This window comes from Phalaenopsis equestris, unplaced genomic scaffold, assembly GCF_001263595.1.
Source record: "Phalaenopsis equestris unplaced genomic scaffold, ASM126359v1 Scaffold000064, whole genome shotgun sequence".
Lineage (NCBI taxonomy): Eukaryota > Viridiplantae > Streptophyta > Magnoliopsida > Asparagales > Orchidaceae > Phalaenopsis > Phalaenopsis equestris.
In genome coordinates, this window is record NW_018164506.1 from 184,376 (window position 1) to 209,077 (window position 24,702).

Sequence of the window (24,702 nt, forward strand, 5' to 3'; positions counted from 1 at the left end):
AACAACGTGATTTATGAACTTGTTAACATTTGAGATGGTCCAGTCAATGAAAAAGGAGACGGATGAGCTACCATTCCAACTTCATTAAAACATGACATTCTCAGTTGATCGTTTCATGAAAATACATTTTTTTTTGCACAATCTCAAAGGATTTTAAGCAATCAGCTTTGAATAAACTTGGGGATCCAAGTAGAGGTCAACAAACCACCAAGTGCGCTTAATAGGTGGATTACAAAAAATTCAAGTGTAACTTGAGGCTGGGCAATATAATTGCATGTGCTTGCATGAATTTATGTGAGACTTAACTGTCTTTGGAATGAAAGGGCGCATAATTACATGCATGTACACTTAAACTGAGTCTATATTGGGTCATTCACTGGAGTTTATTGAAATAGCAAAAATTAATAATTAACTTAATGGTGGCTTGTAGATCTGCATTCACCCTCAGAACCTAAACATGAACCTCCCTCTCAAAATATAAATTGGGTTGGTCAAGTTGGAGCTACACCTCAATCTAATATTGATTCCAAAACAATCTATCTTTCCAAAACACTGATTTCTTAATATAAATAACGTAATATTAAGAGTCTCCAATATTTCAAAGACATTTATCCATGCCCAGATTCATCAAAATGATAGGGAACAAAACAAATTTCCATGGAATTAGAAACAAAAGAGAGTTATTTCGCTAATACCAAATCAAAACAATACATCTCTGAATGCATATAAGATAAACACCTCCAATTTGAGAGGTAAGCGATCTCTTCCCAAACCTTGAACCTAACCCTAATATTCAAGACAACATCACACTTAACTTAACCCTAATAATATTAAGCCCTATTTATACCAAACAATAATAAATAATAAATTACATTATTGCCCTTTTAGTCTTGAGCCTGTTCAAATTATTTAGCTGGTTGAGCCATAAACGTTGGTCCAACATTATTCCTCTCAAAAAGACATATTATCCTCAAGGTGGAAGAGAGAAAACTACTACTAGATCAAATCGTATGGTTTCAACGTGGCATCATAATCTGGGAATATTTTCCATTTAATCAACACGTCTTTCTAAACCTGTCATTTCCAAGTGCACCCTTTTTAACTTAAGTGGCTCCAAGAGAATTCTCATTTCATTTTTATCTTCAACCAACTGCGCTAATTCTATAGTTTATCTCAATCCTCACAGTCACAGCAAGCGAAGCACTCATTATGTTTCCTTTCAACACTTCTTCCGACATTCCTTTCAAATGGCTGAATAGCATGTCGAAGTCCTCATGTACATCCCTTTCTCGCGGGATTCTGAAACGCTCAACAAACGGTCCCTGAATTCTTCCCATGTTCGGATAGGCTGATGTTGTTCTCTGTATTAATATCACGCTAAAGCCACCTTCTAAAAATAGGGCGGTCGCCATCAATTTTTCTTACTTGGTCAACTCATTAATAACAAAGTATCTCTCCATGTGATAAATTTAACCATAGACGTCATCTCCTTCAAAGATCAAGATCTTCAACTTCCTTATACGTGAGTCTCTTCCCAAATTTTCTCGACTAAAGTTCGTTCCACTCATGAAGTGGGAGATGGGTTTCCTTCCTCGACCCATTTCCCTTCTTCCATAAGTCTTGGTTGAATGTAGCCCTCTGCCAGGGTCCCACCCACCATGGTTCCATGTTCCAGGCACAAATCACATCGAAACGAGGCTCTAATGCTTTGATACTTATTTGATAGGAAACGAGACAGGTTTATGTGGGAATTATGGCATAAACAAAAGAGTTTTTTCCGTCTAAACCAAATCAAAGCAATACAACTCTGAATACAAAAAAAATAAACATCTACAATTCGAGAGATAGGCAATCTCTCTCTATACTCTAAACCTAACAATAATATTCAAGACAACAATCACACATAACATTACCCTAATCCTATTTTATATCAAACAATGATAAATAATAAATTACTACATTGAACTTCTAGTCTTGTGCCTATTCAAATTATTTGGCTGCCGGCACCTCCAAATTTTGGAACTTCTAGTCTTGTGCCTTTTCAAATTATTTGGCTGCCGGCACCTCCAAATTTTGCAAAAAAAAATGTATGGTCATAATAAATGTAAGGCTGTGGGAATGGAAACTCCTTATGTAAGAAATTGATATTGACAACATACCTCCTCGAGCACAGCTTTGACCTGTCGAAGTTTTTCAGCATGCTCAATATCTTCAGCATCACTGTCACTTTCCCGACCAGACCTAGTTCATATATTATAGCTGTTATAAGTATGGTTTCTTGAAAAAAAATCAATTCTTGAAATTTTATGAAGATGTATAGCTTCTCATCAAATATGACAAAATTTAAAGTTACGAGAATACTTGTAAATCTGGATAAAAATGTTTTAATTAGTAAAATGTTAATCTGAACACTTAATCCAAGATAAACTTATGGTTCAGAATAGTTGAAAGGTGAGAATTTGCTTTTACTAACTAGTAATCATGAGAACAATTTGCATAGGGAACAAGCATCGCTTAACTTTTGAATTTCATATAAAAAATCATCAAGGTACAAAATATTATATTTATGAAGAATATCAATATATTGTTAAACATAAACATCTTCAAGTTGGAAGGTCAATATACTAGTAGGTTACACGAAAATAAACTTCATTTTTTTTTAAAACTATAAGCATAAAGCATAGTCAAAGTTACAAACAAAATATGTTGACATAAATCATAATAATAACCGCCAGCCAAACAATATCAACCTCCCCATGCCACTTGTACTAGCGTCCCTTCTTTTCCCATGTCTTCTATAACCCTCAAGAACCACTGCTTCCCAGCAGGACCCAAAACCCTCTACAAGAGACAATAGATAGCAGGAGGCATGAACAAAATTAGAAATGTGCAAATGAATAAGATGCAATAGGAGTTCACTTAGAAGGCATGGATGGGTTCGACTGATTATGAGCAAAAGAGTCATGCCAAGAGCTTGCTGAAGAAGGCACCGATGAGACCTACTGTGAGTGGAGATGAGGAAGCCAAGCAAGGGGCTCCTGGGAAAGAATCATCGAAACTAGTGGGGCAAGAAAGAATGAAAAATCGCAACGAGCACTTGTTGGAGAAGAAGTGTTGAGGCCAACAGCATGTGAAACAAGTAGGCAAATTCGTGAGACTTTAAATTTAAGGCAAAATGAGAGTGAGATGGGATTAAAATTTGGCATGATTTTTGGTAACGGAACTAGTTAAAACCCACGGAAAAGGAAACAAATTTCACCAAGCAAAGGATTATGGTTACAACTGCGACACAAAACAGAAGCCAAACACACAACAAACACAAACTCTGGCTAGGGCCGATAAGAAGTTCCGAGGGCAGCAGCGGTGTCGGCGAGATGGTGGAAAGTAGTAGGTATGTGGTGTGGAGTCGGTGATTGGAGGGGTGAGGATATGGTGGTCGGTGACTAGGAGGAGGGGAAAGGGAAAATGATAGGTGGGCAGCTGCACAAGTAGGCTGAAACAACAGTAAAAGTGGCTACAGGTGGGTGGCAATGAGAAGGGGAGATAGGTGGCTTACAGATGGCAGGTTGGGTGGAGGAGGGGATGCAGGCCGAAGGCTAAGATAAGCAGGCCGACGGCTAAACAAGGGGAAGAAGAGGGACAGCTGGTGATGGAAGGCTAGAAGGGGAAGTTGGGATGCAGGGCGGCAACTACAGGAGGTAGGGAAGATGGTAGGGAAAAAATCGGAGAGGATACACTACCTCGGATCAGGATACAGCCGGAGCAGCACCGGTCGTCGGATACAACCTAGAAAGGGGAAGAATACCCCACATAAAATCTGAAAAGAGAAATCACACAAAACCTAAATCTAATTACAGCAAAAAAGCATATAAATATACTCCATTCAAGTGGAAAGCAGAAAAGGAAAGGGTGGAGGCAGTTCCTCCCGGATGGACATGACTCTCTACAAAAAATCACTTACACTATCTTAGTGTTCATGTATCACACTAGTAAACATATTAACAAAATAAAAATAAATAAATTGTGGTGAAACACATATGAAAAAATTAACCATACGATGCCCAAAAATAATATATATTTAGATTGCAACCACATCTACCTTCCATTATTTCTTCTTGACATTCAGCCTTTATTAAAGGGAGAGATATTTTTGATAATATTTTGCTTGCTTAAGAGATTTTCTCTCTAAGCAAAGAGTTTTTTTTAACAAAAAGGAAAATGAAAGAAGAAAAGAACAAAAAAAGGATAAAATAAGGAAAAAAGGGGAAAGAATTGTGTGTACCTCGTTGGGTCGCCGCATCATTTTCTCACCAACACATCACAAGCACAAGTATAATGCCAAAGCAAGACAACAGCCCCAACTTTTAAATATGCGGATGCACCATTCCAATGCAACAAGAAAATAATATTGCATGCATAAATTTCTCATACAGATGACTGACACTATTTTTTTGGATGGTGGGGAGAGGACTCATACACCCATTTTTTAGTAATGATAGGAGTTGAAGAGCCACCTCTCCAAAAGATAAAGATCCATATGCATCATCATTGATGCGTCAATAAATCATGTTCGCAAACTTAAATGCAAATACAAAGAACCATATACATCTTTTTGGATGTGGTAGGTATAGAAGGCCTGAATGTTGTGTCTTAGACGCCACTCATACTATCTTTTTTGGCATGAAGGGCAGACCCAAACTCCTTGTAGATGTCATTTATATGAACTCTCAGAAGCCTTTGAACGAAACTGGTTATAGAAATTAAAAACAAACACTAATAGTATCCAATTTTTAAGAAAAAAAGAGATAAATTTATCCCCATAAAAGATTCCAAAGGTATAAAATGGTGGGTATAATTTGCTCCAACAATCAAATCATATTTATAATAAGATGTTGATAAGCATGTCCAAATGGAAATTACTTATCTTACGGCTGACAAATATCACAATTGTAAATAATGATGATGATATGCACGACACATAAACTAATATCAACTATACTGATAAGAATAAATACTCAAGCCTAATAGCTGCAAGCAAACATTTCACACCACATCAAAGCCTCTTCTGTAAACATACTTGTAAAAATGAAGTTGTGACCCAGAACTTCTTAACAGTAAGATGCAAATGGCAATTGCTAACATACCAAGATAAACATTTTAAGTATAAGAAATATGTCGGGGAAAGATACCTAGTGCGTGGAACAAGAATTCGAGTGGCATCCAATAAATCTTGTAACTGAACAGCGCTTTTGAGTTTTGTCTATAAACATGGGAAGATTAAATAAATAAGTTTCGAAAACTTATTTTTTTAATAAGTGACTTCTAACATTTTAATATGACTTTGAGGGCATGTTGTTACCTCAGCTCGTGGTCTCCCACCATTATACTTGAGCATTAAATTCAACAGCTTCTCCTCAGTAACTTTCAACTTGACCTTCTGCTTTGGTGTCCGGTCACCACTTTTTATTACAAGAAATAAATAAATCAAAAAAGAGAAAGAAATCATATAGAGAAGTATCAGTCTCAGTGAAATTAGAATTGTATGCTTACTGGCGAATGACAGCAATAACACAACGCAACTCCTCTGACTGGCCTGATGTCTCAATAATACCACTTCCCTGACGTGTTAACCCCTCAGAAGCTTGAGTAGGTTCGTTTACTTTCCATGGAAGACTTGGAGGGATGGTAGATGAAAGATGAGGAGCTTTGGCATCAAAGAATAACTTCCTCAGAACACATGCTGCATCATCATAATACCTATATTTGAAAGTTTTTTTAAATCTGAAACTCTGCTGATAATACTGATATTGAATAGTTCTTAAGTGAGAAAAATTTTAAGATGAATAAACAATTAAATTACTAGATTCCTTGTGATACATATCAGTGAATAGAGTTACTTGTAGGAATTTTTAACAAAACTCCATCCGTTGACATCACAAACATAAGATCTTCCTTCACACCGCAGAAGGTCAAATCCACAGACCTGTCAGCATATGAAGAAAATAAACTAAAATAAATGCTTAGAAAGATGTGAAATATAAAAATTTGTTTGATTGAATACATGTTCCCAGTTGAAACAGCAATAGTTTCTTTCCTTCAATAGAGATTCGTAATTGTGGGAGAAACTCTAGACAATGAAGCTTAAAAAAAAGATCAACATAAGCTTTGTAACTTTGATGTTACCCAAGGAGATGATTATGACAATAGTGATTAGTTCAAACAAAATCTAACACTGTTTTAGGGCTCCTAGAAGATGTGAGGGAAAATAAAAGGTGCTAGAGAAGTTGTAGGATTGCTGAGGGAAAATAAAAGGTGCTAGAGAAGTTGTAGGATTGCTTCCGTGAGATGGGATGACACAGGAGCTTCCGTGGATACACATCACATGGAACTGAGATCGTGAGAACCTACAATTCTGGGATTCTGCCCATCGCAAAGTCGATCCTGGGAACACAAGAATATGAATAGGGATGGAACCTTGTCCAAATACAAGTGATCTCCGCAGTCCTGTGAGCATGACAAGCTAGATTTTCGCAATTTGTTTGATTAGTGTGAATTTTCCCACCTACTGCAGCCCGACAGCCCCTTGTGGGCCCATATTTGATGTTTTTTTATTTAAAATTAAGGTTTATGAAAGAGAACAATTTATATCTTTTTTTCATTTTGTGGGGACTTTTGGCTATTGTCATGTTATTTGGAATTGTTTCTCCGGAGTTGCTCTATCACAGTGTTGTATCTTTGGTATTCTTTTAGGTGGTGTGTCTATAGCCTAACAGGATTAAAGTAGTCATCTATCCGGACATTTGGAGGCCTCCTTTATCATCCAATTTGCTGCCTGCTATTGTTTGACAACAGAAAACAACCATTTTCCACAATCATCTTACAGTTCACACCCGATTTCACCAGACATCCCTTCTCTCACTTCCCTCACGTTTCCTAAAACCTAAATACTTTCTTTTATTCTTTTAAACCTTCTAGGAACCCTAAAACAATATCATCTCGTATCAGAGCCCGACAGATCCTAATATTTTTAGGGATTTGTCTTCTCTAGCCCAAATCCAAAATACCAAAAGAAAAAAATTCTCACCATACTCGGACTATTTCGACCACAATTCCTAGCCCTAGACACAATGTTCAAATCCATCATTCCTATCTAAACCAAAATTTCACCCTGACACATATCAACAAAACCCTAAACTTGGACCAACCTTGAATCGCAATTCTACGTCTGTCGGAAACCTGATCGAGAGGAAAGAGCACCATGAATTCTAGAAGAAATCCACAAAGAGTTGTACAAGAGCTTACCATGGAGAAAATGAGGCGAAAAATCCTTCAAGTGCAACAGAGGCTTGTCGTCTTTAAGAATAGAAAATCCAATGAGATCACCCATAGTCATAACGATAACTAGTCAAAATGAGGAGGAAATAAATTCCTTCCATCATGCAATGCCAATGACTAAGAATCCCTACCTCAACAATTTAACATAGAATATCAGATAAATTAGGATATTTGAGCAAATATGGAATTACCATATTCTGACCGTCATATGGATCCAAACGAGTTTATTGAGTGACTTAAAATAGTGAAGCGAATCTTTGAGTACAAGGATGTTCTTTAGGACAAGAAAGTAAAATTGGCGGTCCTCAAGCTCAGGAATAGTGATTCATTGTAGTGGGAGAACCTGAAGCATATACGATAACAAAAAAGGAAGAGTATGATCACCACATAGTTCAAATGAAATAAGAGATGTTGTGCAAACACCATCCCCCGCATTACTAGCAGAATATATGATGTGGATGTGTCTCTCGCACAGAACGCAGGAAGCGACAGCCACAAGCTGTCGAACTGGCACAGCTTTGCATGAACTAGTTCAACCAAAGGGAGGAGAGGGCCACATGATCCTTGCTTGATTAGGAATTGCCGCCTAACTGAGAGGGTCCCACCCTTAACTACCCTAGTGGGATTTATATGTTGTTTTCTTTGTTTTAGCTCAGTTTTGGATTCAATTTTTTTTCATGGCAGCCATCAGCGTCCAAGTTTCTCTTTCTAGGGTGGTATCTGAAAGAGAGAAGGTGCTTCGACGATAAATCGTCCAGAGGTAGTGTTTATCCATCCTCCCCTGCTTCCCTTGCCTTCTTCCCAGCCGCCTGATCTACTGACGCCCCTATAAGAAGGGTTCTACAGCCCTTCCTGCTATTATTCAGCCGTCGACCACCCTTCCCAATTGTTGCCTTCTTGCTGACGCCCCTTCCTAGACTACCACCCTGTTGCAACCCTCCTGTTGTCACCCCCATACCTTAGACTTTGTTCTTATCACTTCCAACCAGCCCCCTCCCCCCTCCCCACATACACAAGCACCCTCCACCAACACCACTATTGCCTTCCCCGCTGCTGCCACTGTTCCCCTTGTTGCCCCTCAACCACCCAACATCCCTACCTATTATTTCCCAGCACCATACCTTCAACCCATGCCTAGTTGGGTGTTCTAGATCCATTCCTGATGTTGTGCAGCCTCGGACCACCCCTCTCAGTCGTTTCTAGCTTGTCGGCGCCCCTTACCAATCACATTTCTGACACTACCACCCTTCCAACACTCTGTCACAGCCCTCCCGATGCCACCCCCACACCCCAAACTTTGTTGTCATCCACTTTCCAGCCCCCCATCCACTTTCTAGCCGCCGTTTCTAGTTTGTCGGCGCCCCTTACCAATCACATTCCTGACACTACCACCCTTCCAACACTCTGTCACAGCCCTCCCGATGCCACCCCCACACCCCAAACTTTGTTGTCATCCACTTTCCCGCCCCCTAACAACCATCCAAACTTTGTTGTCATCCACTTTCCAGCCCCCTAACAACCATTGTCTCCTTCCCTGTTGTTGCCACCCTTCCTCAGGTTGCCCCTCCACCACCCAACCATCCCTACCTACTAATCTCCCTAAAGCAGCAACACTACCCCTTCGACCCATGCCTAGTTTTATGTTTGTGTTGCATGTCTTTGTCATTTCCTATTTCGGTGTGTGTTTATTTTAACTCGTATTTGCTTTCCGTGAAAGAGTTACATTTCTCGTTTTTGTTTGTTTAACTCTAGTATCATTTCGTATCATAGCCAGGTTACCTCTGATATCATCTGTAAAATGGTTCATCTACAACCTTATTGGTCTTTGGGTGACGTAAAAACCTTGAGATTAAGGTGGAGAGACAGTAGAAGCAGAGTGAACACCATCGTCATTCAGACAACCACTCATAGTTGAAAATATCATCAGGAGCACGCCTCAGAGAGTTCAGAAGACTGGTTAGGCGAACAAAGTCATTCAGAGTGAAAAGAAGCCTGAGAAGAGTAGCACGCCGACTACAGTCCCAGCCATAAAATGCATCAGATGTCATGCATTTGGGCGCATCATCCCCAGTTGCCCTACAAGCCGAGTTGTGTCATTCACCGAACAGAGTGTTGCTAATGAAATGAGTGACAAAGAGACAACGGAAGAACTGGGTGAGAAATACCACCTACCAGATGAGGGCAAGATGTTGGTGGTTCAACAAGTTCTTCAGACTGAGGCTATAAGGGAGCAATAGTGGCTTCTCCACAACATATCTACACATGTTGCACTATGAAAACAAATATAAACAGTTTTATCAACAATGGAAGGAGCATCAAAAATATGTCATCTACACATATAGTTGACGAGTTGAGCTCATGACTCGGCCACACTCTCTTACATGGTTGAGGAAAAAGAACAAAGTCAGCATTGATAGGAAGCGCTTCGTGAAGTTTTCAATTGAGAGTCAGCTGCAAGGTCAAGTTTAGTGCGACATGGTGCTCGTGGATGTCTGTCGCCGATTATTGGAGAGACCGTGACAATTTAATTATCTAACTTCACATGACGGATTCAAGAACACCTACTCCTTTACCAAAGATGGTAAGCACATAGTCCTACCTTCTGCAGAGTTCAAGGGTGCAGGTGCCTTTGCCAGTAAAGAAGCGTTGGTCAGATCGGTTTTGGTGATGACAAATGCTAGTGAGATAGAAGACCGGTTTCAGACATAGAGTGGAAAGTACAAAGGGTGTTTCAGGACATCATATTTTATAGCTTGTTGTCATGGACGACACCGTTCGGGGAGATTCAAGCTGCCCTCACTTCAAATCATGTTGAACCAATCTTAGGTTACTTTTGGAGAATTCGACAGAATACACGGTATGAAATCCTTATTCAACTCAGCAGTGTACCCTTAGATAGTTGGATCAATATGGGTGTTTGCTTGCAAGTAAGGAAAACTCATCAGATGTTTTGGGAGCCAATGAAACCAACATTAGGATCCACGTGCTCGTATCAATGCAGTTTAATACTCTTCGACCCCGAGAGGTTACAACAACTACTACATTCAACAGGCCTGATCTAATTCCATACTATGAGAAAGAAGTTTCGATAAATGAGGTTGAAGCTCCCCCAATCTCGGGAGATTGATGTGGGTACATATCTTGCATGAGGTGAGGTGTGGCAGCCTCAAGCTAGTGAACCAGCACAACTATGCATGAACCAAGAGGCTTGACTGAGAGGGTCCCAACTTTAGATACCCCGGTAATATTTATATATTGTTTTATGTGTTTTAGAACAATTTTAGATTCAATTTTCAGTCAGAACAGTCATTGGTGTTCAAGTTTCCCCTTCTAGGGATGTATCCAAAGGAGAAAAGGTGTTTCGATTGTAACTAGTTCTAAGGTGTTGTTTATCTATCCTCCCCCTACTTCCCCTGCCTTCCTCCCAACCGCCTGCTCTGTTGTCACCCCTATCGGAAGGGTTCTTCCACCCTACTTGTTGTTGTCCAGTTGTTGGCCACCCCTCCCAACCATTGCTCGCTTGTTGCCAACCCTTCCTATCAAGTTCCTTGCATTACCACACTATTGCAATCCTCCTGTTGCCAACCCACACCCTAACTTTTGATGCTATCTACTTTCCAACTTACACAGGAGAATAAAGAGATGCACAAGAGGAAGACTGCAGAAGAACATATGGATCAATCAGAGGGGATCCAAAGAGAAGTTAAAGAATACTTTGAGTGGATTTAGTAAAGGCCGACTCAGGGTACAGTAGTAACTTGTGTCACATGTGGAAGATAACATAAAGGTGAATGTTCGATGGGCTCTAACAATTTCAATCCTTATTCAACTCAGCAGTGTACCCTTAGATAGTTGGATCAATATGGGTGTTTGCTTGCAAGTAAGGAAAACTCATCAGATGTTTTGGGAGCCAATGAAACCAACATTAGGATCCACGTGCTCGTATCAATGCAGTTTAATACTCTTCGACCCCGAGAGGTTACAACAACTACTACATTCAACAGGCCTGATCTAATTCCATACTATGAGAAAGAAGTTTCGATAAATGAGGTTGAAGCTCCCCCAATCTCGGGAGATTGATGCGGGTACATATCTTGCATGAGGTGAGGTGTGGCGGCCTCAAGCTAGTGAACCAGCACAACTATGCATGAACCAAGAGGCTTGACTGAGAGGGTCCCAACTTTAGATACCCCGGTAATATTTATATATTGTTTTATGTGTTTTAGAACAATTTTAGATTCAATTTTCAGTCAGAACAGTCATTGGTGTTCAAGTTTCCCCTTCTAGGGATGTATCCAAAAAAGAAAAGGTGTTTCGATTGTAACTAGTTCTGAGGTGGTGTTTATCTATCCTCCCCCTACTTCTCCTGCCTTCCTCCCAACCGCCTGCTCTGTTGTCACCCCTATCGGAAGGGTTCTTCCACCCTACTTGTTGTTGTCCAGTTGTTGGCCACCCCTCCCAACCATTGCTCGCTTGTTGCCAACCCTTCCTATCAAGTTCCTTGCATTACCACACTATTGCAATCCTCCTGTTGCCAACCCACACCCTAACTTTTGATGCTATCTACTTTCCAACTTACACAGGAGAATAAAGAGATGCACAAGAGGAAGACTGCAGAAGAACATATGGATCAATCAGAGGGGATCCAAAGAGAAGTTAAAGAATGCTTTGAGTGGATTTAGTAAAGGCCGACTCAGGGTACAGTAGTAACTTGTGTCACATGTGGAAGATAACATAAAGGTGAATGTTAGATGGGCTCTAACACTTGTTATTGGTGTCATCAACCGGGACATATAGCAAAAATATTATCCATCTCTTGGCTAAAAGAAAGTTGAAGATCAAAAATTAGGTGGAGCTCCTTTACAGACGACTGGAGGTGGACAAAAAAATAAATTTTACAGCTTCAGCTCTTACCCAAGGTCAACCGATGCAACATGTTTGACTTCGAGTATAATCCCTCACTCATAGTGAGCCTGAAGAACATATTGTTATTGATGGTGATGAGGTCTGATGAGGTATGTTATTTTTCCTAGAATAATTTCTTGCTTCAGTACTGTTATACAAAGTATAGTTAAGTAGTCTTGTATTTAGTCCTTACCCTTGTAGTGATTATTTTATGTATTAATGAATGACCCCTAGTTTTATCATGAAATTTATGGATGACTAAAGTTGACGCATTTAATAAGATGTAAATTGTGATCCGTTTTTAAATTTCGAGGATGAAATTTTTGTAGGTGGGGAAGATTGTAACATCCTGTTTTTGTAATTATAGGAGAAGAAATGAGGAAAACCGAAGGGAGTTGAAGTGAGGAGTCAAGCAAAAGAGGGAGATGACACGAGAAGGTCGGAAAGCCAAAGAGAAGAAGAGGAAACAAAGAGTCGAACAGAAGGGAAGATGAGGCAAGGAGTAGGGAGACTGAAGGTTACTTTCGCCCTATAAAAGGACGCGCTTGAGGGAGGCAGAGGTGAGAAAAACTTACTTAGGAGTCAAACAGTGCGGGAGACGTCCTAGCCAGCGGTGAGGAGGCTTGAAGAGAAATCAAAATTGAGATTCGAGAGATTTAATGCGTAGGAGAAGCAATAAAGAGCAAGGTCGAGCATTTCACGCAAGAAAGAGGTAGCGCCGATGTTGGTGTTGTGTGGCCGATCGAGGGAAAGGAGAATCACTTGTTCCAATCATCGAAGAAGCAGAGGAGAGGAAGAAGCGTCGCGCAAGATGCGAGGGGTTGAGCTCTAATGCGATTTGCTTTGCAAAGGGGAGGAAGACGAAGTCGGGTGATTTTGGGCAGATCGAGATAATGTTTGTTGATTTAAAAATAAAACTCAAAATATATATGTACATATATTGAATAAAAAAATTAATTAAGTGGGATAATATAAAGATATGAAAATTTTATACCTAACAATGAAAAGTTAATAGATAATTAAAATAATAATTTATATACTATGTTTATGATAGGTTTTCAACTTTAGAAGAGTCGAAGTCAAAGAAAATAGCAAATTAATCGACATCGAGGTGAGTACTTGTATTTTTAATTTATAAGAAGAATTTATTTCTTATCAAACTATTTTCAAGTTAATGACACTTGCACACGCTTTATTTTGTTATAAATTTTGATAAATGTTTTATACAGTATGCTGAATTGAATGCGATAAAAACATGAATGATATATTTATGTTGACTGCTTTTATGTTCATGACTGTCTATGATAGAGTTATCACTTGATGTCACTAGTGAGGGAACACTACGGTATTCGTGTACATATATGAACAAGAATATTGATATTCATGTCTTAATTGACATAATTTTTAAACGACACTCTGTGACGATTGTACATATATAGGATGATATTGATATGCTATTGATATAGTAAGATTCTTTGAATAGTATCAAATATTTTTATTGATTTATTTAAAGTCTGATTGACATGCATATTGTTTCATTTTATGTTAAATGATTAACAATAAACGTTAAAAAAGATAACGTTTACAGAAGATGTGGATAACCGATTTTGAGATAATTTTAAATATATTGCTTTTATTTAAGTTGATTAAGGGATCTTTTTTAAAAAATTATAGATGAATATAAAAAATTTAATTTCTATGGTCCGACGGTATGTTCCTGTCTTGGTTAATTCCACACCCCGGGTCAGGTTGTGACAGACCCATAAGGGACTGGAGGCTGTAACAGGTGGTAGAATTCAACCAATCAGAAAAATTATAAAAATCTAGTCGAGCTCGTAGGAATATGGAGATCACCTATATCGAGACAGGATCATATCACTATTTGTATTCTCACATTCATAAAATTGGCTTTGCAACGGGCAGAATCCTGCAATTGAGGGGGTCTCACAATCTCAATAACACGGGATGTGGTATCCACGAAAGTTGTGATGTCATTCTCCTCAGATATGAGAGGTTTCACTTCCTGGCTTTGAAATCAATCCATCACCACCATAACAAAGTCATCGCTTTGGTATGTCTGAGACTGTCTTGATAGAACAAGTAATAATTTTTTTTGGCACAACCAGGGCTAGAATTACACATAAACAGGTATTCTCCCAAACAAGTCTCGAGCTATTAAATCTACAATCTGCTTCTCCAACTTCTCATACTCGGTTGGATGCACCGATAATGTACTGTAAGCACGTGAGAACTTACAGTACACCTACTGTTCTTGACTCCTCCCCGCTTGAAGCGTTGGTCCCGGCACATAATTTCCAACTTACGTAGCAATCGGACACCCTTCTCCCTTCTTACTTGGGGGGATTTTTATTGTTCTGTAAAATGAAAATGGCAATCTCCTTATGGCAATAGGTAAACATGTGGAACATTGGGATAGTACTAGAATGGAAATTTTGGCGATATCTTCTACTAAACAATTTATGGAACCGGGGATGTTTAAAATCAAGGGTATTATTATTGAATGTGACAATCATCATATAATCGCTTCCAACAAGCTAGCTCAACCAACAATTGAAGGTTGTGTTCACAGGGATTTGGAAGTTATCACTTTCTTGGGTTCGTTCAAGCAAGTTATATTTTAGCACATTGATATAAAAAAATATATATTTGCTCATATTTGTGCTGAAAAGGCTATTTTTGGTAGCTTTTTTATTAGGAATGTGGATAACTCGCACATCCTTTTTCTTTTTGTAGATTCTGACCGGGTCGATATTTTGTCGGGATTAGGTTCTTTTTTTTTTTTGCTTATTTTGTAACTTTTTTTAATATTTAATGCAAAATACACACCGTTCAAGAACGTACTCTTATTTTCTAATCCTTGGGTTGAATTTCGCCTGTAATGTGTGGCTGTCAACTGGTGATGTTTTTCCACATTCAAAGCTAGGGTCTGCACATCCAATCGGAACCAATATGGTTGCAATTTCACGACATTCTTAATATATAACCTTAGTCCTCTAAGTTACCTCGATATTGTGTGCTCCTTTAGACCAACTCACAGTTCAGCTTGGGTTGATCAAATTCAATTGTATACTCCATAGAAGAATCTTTTTGGCACAAATGGTGGAGTTTAATGAACATATTGATATCAAAGTTAACCAAATAATAACGAGAAACGCAACTTCTATGATGCAAAGTAATTATGGGTTACAACAAATACACAGAAATAGGAAATATAACAAAGATGCGCAACATAAACACCAAGATAGGGCATGGGTCGAAGAGGTTGTGTTGTGGCTTGAGGGGGATTAGTAGGTAGGGATTGTTGAGGGTGGAGGGGCCACAAGAAGAAAGGTGGCAGTAGCAGAGAAGGCGATGGCGGTGTTTGGGGGATTGTGCCACAACCGAACCCATGGCTTGGAATTAACGGGGACGGGAACAAACGGTCGGACAGTAGAAATTAAATTTTCTATATTCGTCTACAATTTAACAAATGAAAGTCACTAATCAAATTAAATTAAAGCATTATATTTAAAATTACCTCATTACTAGTTGTCCACGTCTTCTACAAATGTTATCTCTTCAAACGCTCATCGTTAATCACTTAATTAACCTGAAAAGTTAATTTAAAATAATAATGAGCTAAACAAGTCAGTGAATACTCATAATCATAAGTCATAGTAATACAAGAGAAAAAAACAATATGCATGTTGTCGGCCGTTTTTTTGTTCAACTTAACTTTCGTAGTTTGGAAACGGTGATGATTTTGTGATTTTGAAACAACTATCACAAGAACATAATATAAAAATTGTGTCAATTAAGACACATCAATATCATTATCATTTTTCATATACGCGCAAGGGTACCTTAGTGTTCACCCACTAATATCATTAAAATAGTCAGTCATGCACATACAAATAGTCAACATAAATATATGTGTTACATTATCATCTTATTCAATTCAACATACTATATAAACTATACACCAAATGAATAAAAGTGAGTAGCTACAACATTCATAACAATATGACCAATAAAAAATATCAAAATTAGAATAAAGCATGTGTAAGTGTCATTAACTGTAAAATAGTTGAGAAGAAACAAATTATTACTATAGATTAAAAATACGAGTACTCACATCAATATCGATTAATTTATTATTTGTTTTGATGTTTACTCTTCTAAAATTGGATACCTATCATAAACATAGTATATAAATTATTATTTTAACTATCTATAAACATTTTATTATTATATATAAAATTTTCATATCTTACATTATGTAATCCCACTTAATTAATTTTTATATTCAATATTATTATTATTATTAATTTATTTTGTTTTTAAATCAATAAATCTTACCTCGATCAGCCCTAAACCACGAAACTTCTTCTTCATCCCCTCTGCGCGAACTGAATCACATGAGAGCTCAACCTGTCGTCTCTTGCGCGATGCTTCTTCCTCTCCTTACTCGATGGTTGGAACAAGGGATTCTCTTTTCCCTTGATCGGCCCCGCCTCTTCCCTACGTGAAATGCTCGGTCTTGGTCCTTATCGCTTTTCCTTCGCATTAAATCCCTCGAATCTCGACGTGAATACCTCTTCAAGCCTCCTCGTCTTTGGCTAGGATGTCTCCCACACTGTTTGACTCCCAAGTAAGTCTTTCTCATCTCTGCTCCCTCAAGCGTATCTTTTTATAAGGGGAAAGTAACATCTATTTTACCCGACTCCTCGCCTCATCTTCCCTCTTGTTCGACTATTTTTTTCCTCTTCTTCTCTTCGGCTTACTAACTTTCTCGCATAATTTCTACCTTTTGCTTGACTCCTCGTTTCCCTCCCTTAGATTTTCCTCGTTTCTTATCCTCTAGTTACAAAAACAGGATATTACAGGGCCAATATTTGATGGTTCTTTAATTAGAATTAGAGTTTTTGAGAGAGAACTATTTATATGTTTATCTTTTTCATTTTGAGTGGATTTTTGGCTATTGTTATGCTATTTAGAGATGTTTCTCCTACTTTTCATTATCAGAGTGTTTTAACTCTTTGGATTTCATTTAATTTGCAGCTTGATACGATTACAGTGATGATCTCTCCCGAACATTTGCCTACTGCTGTTTGACAGTAGAAAATGATCATTTTTTGCTTCTGATTCGGTATCATCCCACCTTTCACGACAAATTTCACTCGACATCCCTTCTCCAATTCTCTCACCTCTCTAACCCTTCTTACAACCAACCTCTCTTTCTTTTATCTTTTTATAACTTAGAGGAGCCCTAAAACAGTATCATCTGTTATCAGAGCACAACAAACTCTAAAATTTTTGGGGATATCTTTTCTAGCCGAAGTCCAAGATTCCAAAAAAAATTTCACCATACTCAAACTATTCCTGTCACAATTCCTAGCCCTATACCCAAAATGACACAGAAGTCCCCGACTAAAATCACGGGATTGGGGATACCGTGGAATAAGAGCATCCACGATCCTGAGAACCCCGATCTGAGCATATTCCATCCCAATACAGTGACAGAAAAGAATTTCTTCATTTTTTATTTATTTCCGATTTATCTATTTTCTAATTAGAGTATCTCTATTAGTAGACTATATGGCATGTGTTTTTTGTTTGGGAGATTTGAGTTTCAATTGAATATTTTGGAGAGTTTAATATTTGATTTCTACATATGGAGTGTTTTATTGTTTCTTTTTGGAAGCGATGTGTTTGTATCCTACCTAGGAATAGGTAGTGAAACCTACTCGCCGCCCGAACATTGCCAATTCGGAGTTTTCTCTGTTGTTTTCAGCCGGGATAGCCGCGGATCGACACCTATCTCCTTCTAAATGATGTTGAGCTCGCATATTATCCTTCCCTTACCATTCAACCTGCCAGCAAAATCTGCTACCTAAACACCTTCAAGGAGTCCTAAAAAGGTATTAAGAGAGGATGGATAGCAGTTGAAAGTTGGTGTGAATGGCGACGGAGCAGCCAATCAGAAGCGGAAAAAACAGGTGATAGCAGCGTCAACAACTGCTCGATTGAAAACAACAAATATAGTGTAAATCAATGAGATGAGAATGGTGAAGGGGGATCCACCACTTGTTCCTATGCAAGTTACAGACACACAATTTGCAAAGAGAAGATGCTACAGAACTGTATAAATCGAAGACAAGTTTCTCACAATTCATAAAATCGAAAAACCTAAAATTCAAACAGTCCTAATACATCCTATAAAAAATTCCCCTAATAGAAAATATGAATTAGAAAATAAAAAAAAGGAAACAATTAAAAGATAAAAAACTTGCAGAAAATATAATAAGCAAATAAGAAAGGAACTCTCAGCTCGTGATTCCTACAATTAGAAAGCCACGAGTTGCAGAATTTGTGCATGGCGGAACCAACACATCATGAAAAGATCTCACGACCTGTGTTACTCTTCCTGGGTACAATGGGCTTCGCCCTCATCTTCAGAAAATATTTAGGTCCTTGCATACGGTAACAAGTCGGTGACATTAAAAACAGAAAATAAATTGTAGTCTCATGGTAGAACAATCTTGTAACGTTGTCATTAATTTTCTTAGCAATCATGAATGAAACATCGGCTCTAGGCTTGAGCTTTCCAAATGAATCAACAGGAAATCATTTATTCTTCAATCTGATCCATACCATGTCACCTTGAAAATCATAATCTTCCTAAACTTGTTAGTCTGTTTCTAAAATACTTAGTGTTCTACTTGACAATTTCCTTCCTGACCTGCTCATATAGGGTCTAAATATCCTTGACTTGAACATCAACATGATTGCTAAGCTCAACATAGGGACCAACTCCAAAGGCATAAGAGAGTTCAGTCAGTGAACAATCTCAAATGGGTTGTGAACAGTGGACTGATTAGTGGAGCGATTATAAGAAAACTCCACTCGAGGAAGAACTAAGTCTCACTATTTGATGTTCTTTCCCAAAAAGCACCTAAGAAAGTTTCCCAAACTTCGATTTACAACTTTTATTTGCCCAATCTATCAAAGGGTGATTTGTCGAACTAAACTGAAACTTCGTACCTATCTTATCCAATAAAGTCCTCCAAAACTGGCAAAGTAATTTCACATCTCTATCTTACGTAATGCTCCTAGGTAGGCCATGAAGATGAACTACCTTCCCAAAGTATAAGTCTGCACCGCGACCACTATAAGAGCTCGATTCGAACACTTCGGCATGTAACAGATGAGTTATGAAGGAATTAAATCGCGTATGGGGCTAAAATGCTATTAAAGTTGAGGACAATTAACAACATGGGGTTGAGCAGGAAACCTAATATTATGCACATAGGCAACTTTGGCTCGTGATCAACAATCTAGTACAGCTTAATCCATGAATCAATGGGCTGGTACTTATAAATCATCAGGGTGTGAGATAATGTATCAAGGACTAATTGTCTTCAAGAAACAAAAATATCAGAAAACATATGTATGATATAAACTATATCACCAGAAGATTGGGTCACAAACTATGCAAACTACATGAGAAAGCAAAGGAAAATAATATCTAACAGCAAAATTAACATAATATAAGATGTGATAAAGGTAATTATAAAGGCCAATCTTTCAACAACAACAAATTACTGAAAGATATTGAATCAGAAAAGGCTCGTTTACCGCTTGTCTGAAAGCAAGGCAAACATCCCTTGCCATCTGTTTCTCAGCAGGAGTTAGTAAGACGGGATATCTGACCTGAAAAATGCAAGATACAATGACCAGCAAATTTTCTATAAAAAAGAAGAGAAAAAAGAAAAGAGGAAACCTAAGAACTTAAAAACTACCAAATACGAAAAAAGCATCAAATAATGAGGAAAAACATCCAATATTCCAACTAACTTCATGAAAGAACTGTACTATTTTGCAATTGTGTTCTACTTGCCATGTTGTGCTAGTATTATTTAGTTTTCCTATGAACATCAGCAGCAGCAAGCATGCAAAGCACTCATACTTCAAATTTCCAGGATTAAATGGCAACAAAAGATCTGATTTCCGAAAAAAAAAGCCAAAGAGAATGTAATGCTTTGGCAGACAACACCTCCAAAAGATCAGTTTTACAATCCTCTATTCTACATGAATGGCCAAACTTAACGCCATCTATCATAGACTACAAAGCAGCAGGTGCTGTTCATATCCATGAAGTAATTTTTATTAATGAAGTTCATTTTTGTTAAACGAAATGAAAATTATACTGATATTTAGACATGAATTTCAAAAATTGAAAAGATCAAAACATTTGCAAGAAAAAAAAAATGTTATGACTGGAGAAGTAAAAAAGGAAAGCACACGTGTTAACAAAAATTATTACACCAGCAAGCAGAAAATGCAATACAAGAACCGTGAAAATTAGGTTTTAAAAGTCATACAAGCATAGTAAGAGTGCAAGTTAATCTGATTGTTTTCACAATCACTAGCTTCAAGAAAACTAATAATGATGATGTACGTTGACAGCATAAAATGTTGAACAAAAAGCATACGCCGATTGTGTAAGAAAAGGTATTGAAGTTCACAAGATATATATACCAACTGAAAAAGAAAACTGCTGTAGTTTTTTATACAGCATGAAGTCAGAAGAAAGAATGAAGAAAATCATTCTCTATGGATTCACTCCTAAATTATCTGTGTGCGATTCAGAAATCCATCTGCAATCTCAGTAGATGGACATGTTTAAATCTTCTCGGGAGGCGTGCATACATTTTAGTTTTTAAGAGCAACAGAACTCAATGTTATTATTAATAATATAAATCTGAACATTATTAAACAAAGCTTTTGTTTTGATATCTTTGTAACAGTTTTTATAGGCATTCTTACGGATTTCAATATCATTACTGCTTAGTAAAATCTTCAGAGAAAAGAGACAATGAGAACTGCAACAACAACAAAAACAACAACAAAGCCTTAATCCCACTATGTGGGGTCGGCTACATGAATCATTTTTCTGCATTGCGTCCAATTTAGTGTCATATTTTCATTTAGTTCTAGTAAATTAAGATAATTTTTTATACAATAAGCCCAAGTCTTCCTAGGTCTACCTGTGCCTTTCTTAACACAAGTTGAATCTAAAACATGTACTCTTCTAATCGGATCATCAGATGGTCGACGTATAATGTGACCAAACCATCTAAGGCGACTTTCTCTAATTTTGTCCGTCACAAGAGCAACACCAACCCTATCACAGAGAATATATTCATTTTTCATTTTGCATTTTATTCCTAAGTGCAAAGAAACAAAATAACTTACTGACGCGGGCGCAACGCAAGCGCCCGATGCCAACACGTCGTTCCCGCTGGGCAGAAGCCCCGCGAACTCGCAGATTATCGCGACAATGGCAGAAGAAGCGCTAAACCTTGGGCGATAGTGGGAAAATTCCCGCGAGGTCAGAATCGTGAAGCGGACTTACGAATCGTTGTGATCCGGGCAGAGGCTTGCAAGCTACCGCACTTGGGAAAAGTTTTCTGGATACTTCTGCCCTCCTTTTGTGTCGAAGCCTATAAATTGCTATCCTAGGTATGTAGGGAGTTAGTTATGAGTGTGTTTAATTTCAAACCTCCTGTGTGGAGTCTCCTTCCCTATTGTGGGTTGTGTCTGAGGAGGTGGTGATGCTCTGTCTATATCCTTTCCACGGTGGTAATTGTATCTTCCATTTTTACCCTCACCAACCTATCTCTTTCACTCCCCTTAACTGTCTACCACAAGTTTCTCCAAACCACCACAGAATTGTTGCCAACCGCCCACAACCCTTCCCACTTGTCGTCCCTTCAGTTCCACACCATCCCCTCATTGCTACAAGCACTCTATTGTTGTCACCACCCCTGCTAGCCATCCCAACATATCTCGCCGATCTTCACTACCCGTTGGAATACATTTAAAAGTGTTGTTGGTGTCGTTTTATGTTTTTGTTGCTATTTTCTATTCGAGTCATCTTGTAAATCTATTTTAATATTAATGAAAGTTTGTTTTTTGTGTTCCACTATTTCTCTTGCTAGTTCCGGTATCATTTGGTATCAGAGCTAGCACAACCCTAGTCATATCCTAGGGTTCCACAGCACCCACCCCTACCAGATTCACCTCCAACTTTTTTTTTCAATTCTCAATTCTAGCCATGCCACTACAGAGAGTTACATCAGGCTCTACTCGGGAAGAGATCCAACGTGAAATTCATTGTTAGAATAGAGACTAGCCGAGTTAGATGATGGGAACCAAGAAGAGATTACCTTTGACCGTGATCGAGAGAGTCGTAGGGCATACATAGACGAGAATCTTAATTCGTTCCATAGGGAAGAACAAAGCGACGAAGAATATCGGTCGCGTCGTTTTGGTATCCAATATCAAAAAAGGCCAAGTGAAGAGGCTTCTTATGGAGGTCAACGGGACTTTGGCATTAAGATGAACCTCCCGGAGTTCGAGGGAAGTATGGATCCCAATGAGTTTATCGACTGGCTGCAATTCGTTGAACGGATTTTCGAATATAAAGATGTACCAGAAGATAAACGAGTAAAGCTAGCCGCTATTAAGTTGAAGAATGGTGCTTCCCTATGGTGGAAAAATGTGCAAAGTCAGAGGAAGAGGGAAGACAGTGAAAAGATCACTAGGTGGGAGAAGATGAAAATAATGCAAAAAAAGTACCTCCCACCCCACCATCGCTAGGATATGTTTCTAGAACTCCAAAACTTGTAGCGGGTTGATCTTTCAGTTGAAGTGTCCACTGCCCAATTCGACCACTTGCATGTGAAATGTGAACTGACAGAGCAAGAGGAACATACGATAGGCAGATATCTTGGGCGTCTGAAACCTGTCACAATGTGGTACAGTTACAACCATACTGGACGCTAGGGGATGTTCAGACATTAGCCTTGAAAGTGGAAATGCAACAAAAGCAGAGGCGGCAACAATCATATTTCAAGCAACAACCTTCAGGCAGGCTGTCACTTACAATTACTACAACTGACAGGGATCTCTCAAGCGACAAAAGCAAGCCCGGGTAGGAGAATGACACTACGGATTATAGCAGGAAGAAACAGAAGAAGGGCAACTCCTCCAGCACGGTGTCGGTCAGGAAGTGCTAGCACTGTCACGGTTACGGCCACATTGCTTCCAGCTGCCCCACGAGCAGGGTAATCACGCTCACAGATCAAGGCATCGTAAAAGAAATTAGCGATGAGGAGAAAGCCAAGAAACAGGTCGAGGAGTATCAGCTTCCCTGGATGAAGGAGAGCGCTCATAATTCAACGAATCCTACAAATCGAGGACACGAGGGGTTTGCACTGGCTTCGCCACAACATATTCTACATCCGTTACACGGTAAAAAGAAAGGTATGTTGTCTCATCATCGACAACAAAAGAAGGCGTCGACACTGATGGTAAATAAATTAGTCAACTCAGAGACATTCCAACCATATTTAATAATGTGGTTGAAGATTCAACGAATCCTACAAATCGAGGACACGAGGGATTTGCACTGGCTTCGCCACAACATATTCTACACCCGTTACACAGTAAAACGAAAGGTATGTTGTCTCGTCATCGACAACAAAAGAAGGCGTCGACACTGATGGTAAATAAATTAGTCAACTCAGAGACATTCCAACCATATTTAATAATGTGGTTGAAAAAAGAGAATTATATCAACATCAACCAAAGATCGGAGGACAGCTGCAAGACCAGGTGTGTGCAACGTGTCCCTATGGATGTGTGTCACCTCTTGTCGGGACCACCATGGAAATATGATCGAAGGACTTAGCACGACGGATATAAAAACACTTATTCCTTCACCAAGGACAAGAAACGCATTACCCTCCTTCCTTCGAAAAAGTCTGAGGCAACAGAATCACTTTTCAACAAGACGGATTAGTGGAATCCGTTTTAGTAATGACACTATACAGAAAGATAGATACACCCACCCCCGATACAGAGAAAATACGACCAATGATATGTCTGGACAATGTCGAACCAACAGCACCACTGCCATGCAAGAAGGGTCGGATTACTACTACTATACACCCATTTGAACTGATTGTGGGTTACTTTTAGAAGACTCAACAGTATAAGCGTGGTTCACAGCCTCAGGAGGACAGATCGATATGTGAATCTGCTTGCAAGGTGAGGAAGACCCTCAAATTCCTCGGGCAACAGTACAGTCGCCAGTAGGATCCAAGATGGTCGATAACAAAATAAAAGCTTCGACCAATGAAGTTGAAACTCCCCCAACCCTAGGAGACTAACGCAGGATCTACCCTAGTGCCCGATGTGGGAGGTCGTTCCCACGGGTGCGAGATTGCGAGTTATCGCGACGACGACAGAAGAGGCACGAAACCTCACTCGACATCGGGAAAATTCCCGTGAGGGCAAAATCGCGAAGCAGACCTGCAAATCGTCCCAATCCGGGCGGAGGCTTGCAAGCTATCGCACTTGGGAAGACTTTTTTGAATTCTTTTGCCCCCCTTT

At 38.8% G+C, this 24,702-nt stretch overlaps 1 protein-coding gene across 6 annotated transcripts in view; it reads right to left on the reverse strand.

Moving 5' to 3' along the window:
- LOC110019613 (inositol hexakisphosphate and diphosphoinositol-pentakisphosphate kinase 2-like) overlaps positions 1-24,702 on the reverse strand; it is a 175,557-nt gene that overhangs the window by 83,626 nt on the left and 67,229 nt on the right. For all 6 annotated transcript variants that reach the window (XM_020717352.1, XM_020717350.1, XM_020717349.1 and 3 more), the window contains 6 exons: positions 19,879-19,953; positions 5,898-5,983; positions 5,551-5,757; positions 5,360-5,459; positions 5,190-5,260; positions 2,160-2,241 (listed from right to left, as the gene is read on the reverse strand). In XM_020717352.1, the coding sequence (XP_020573011.1) occupies positions 2,160-2,241; positions 5,190-5,260; positions 5,360-5,459; positions 5,551-5,757; positions 5,898-5,983; positions 19,879-19,953 (621 nt within the window). The remainder of the gene's footprint in view (positions 1-2,159; positions 2,242-5,189; positions 5,261-5,359; positions 5,460-5,550; positions 5,758-5,897; positions 5,984-19,878; positions 19,954-24,702) is intronic.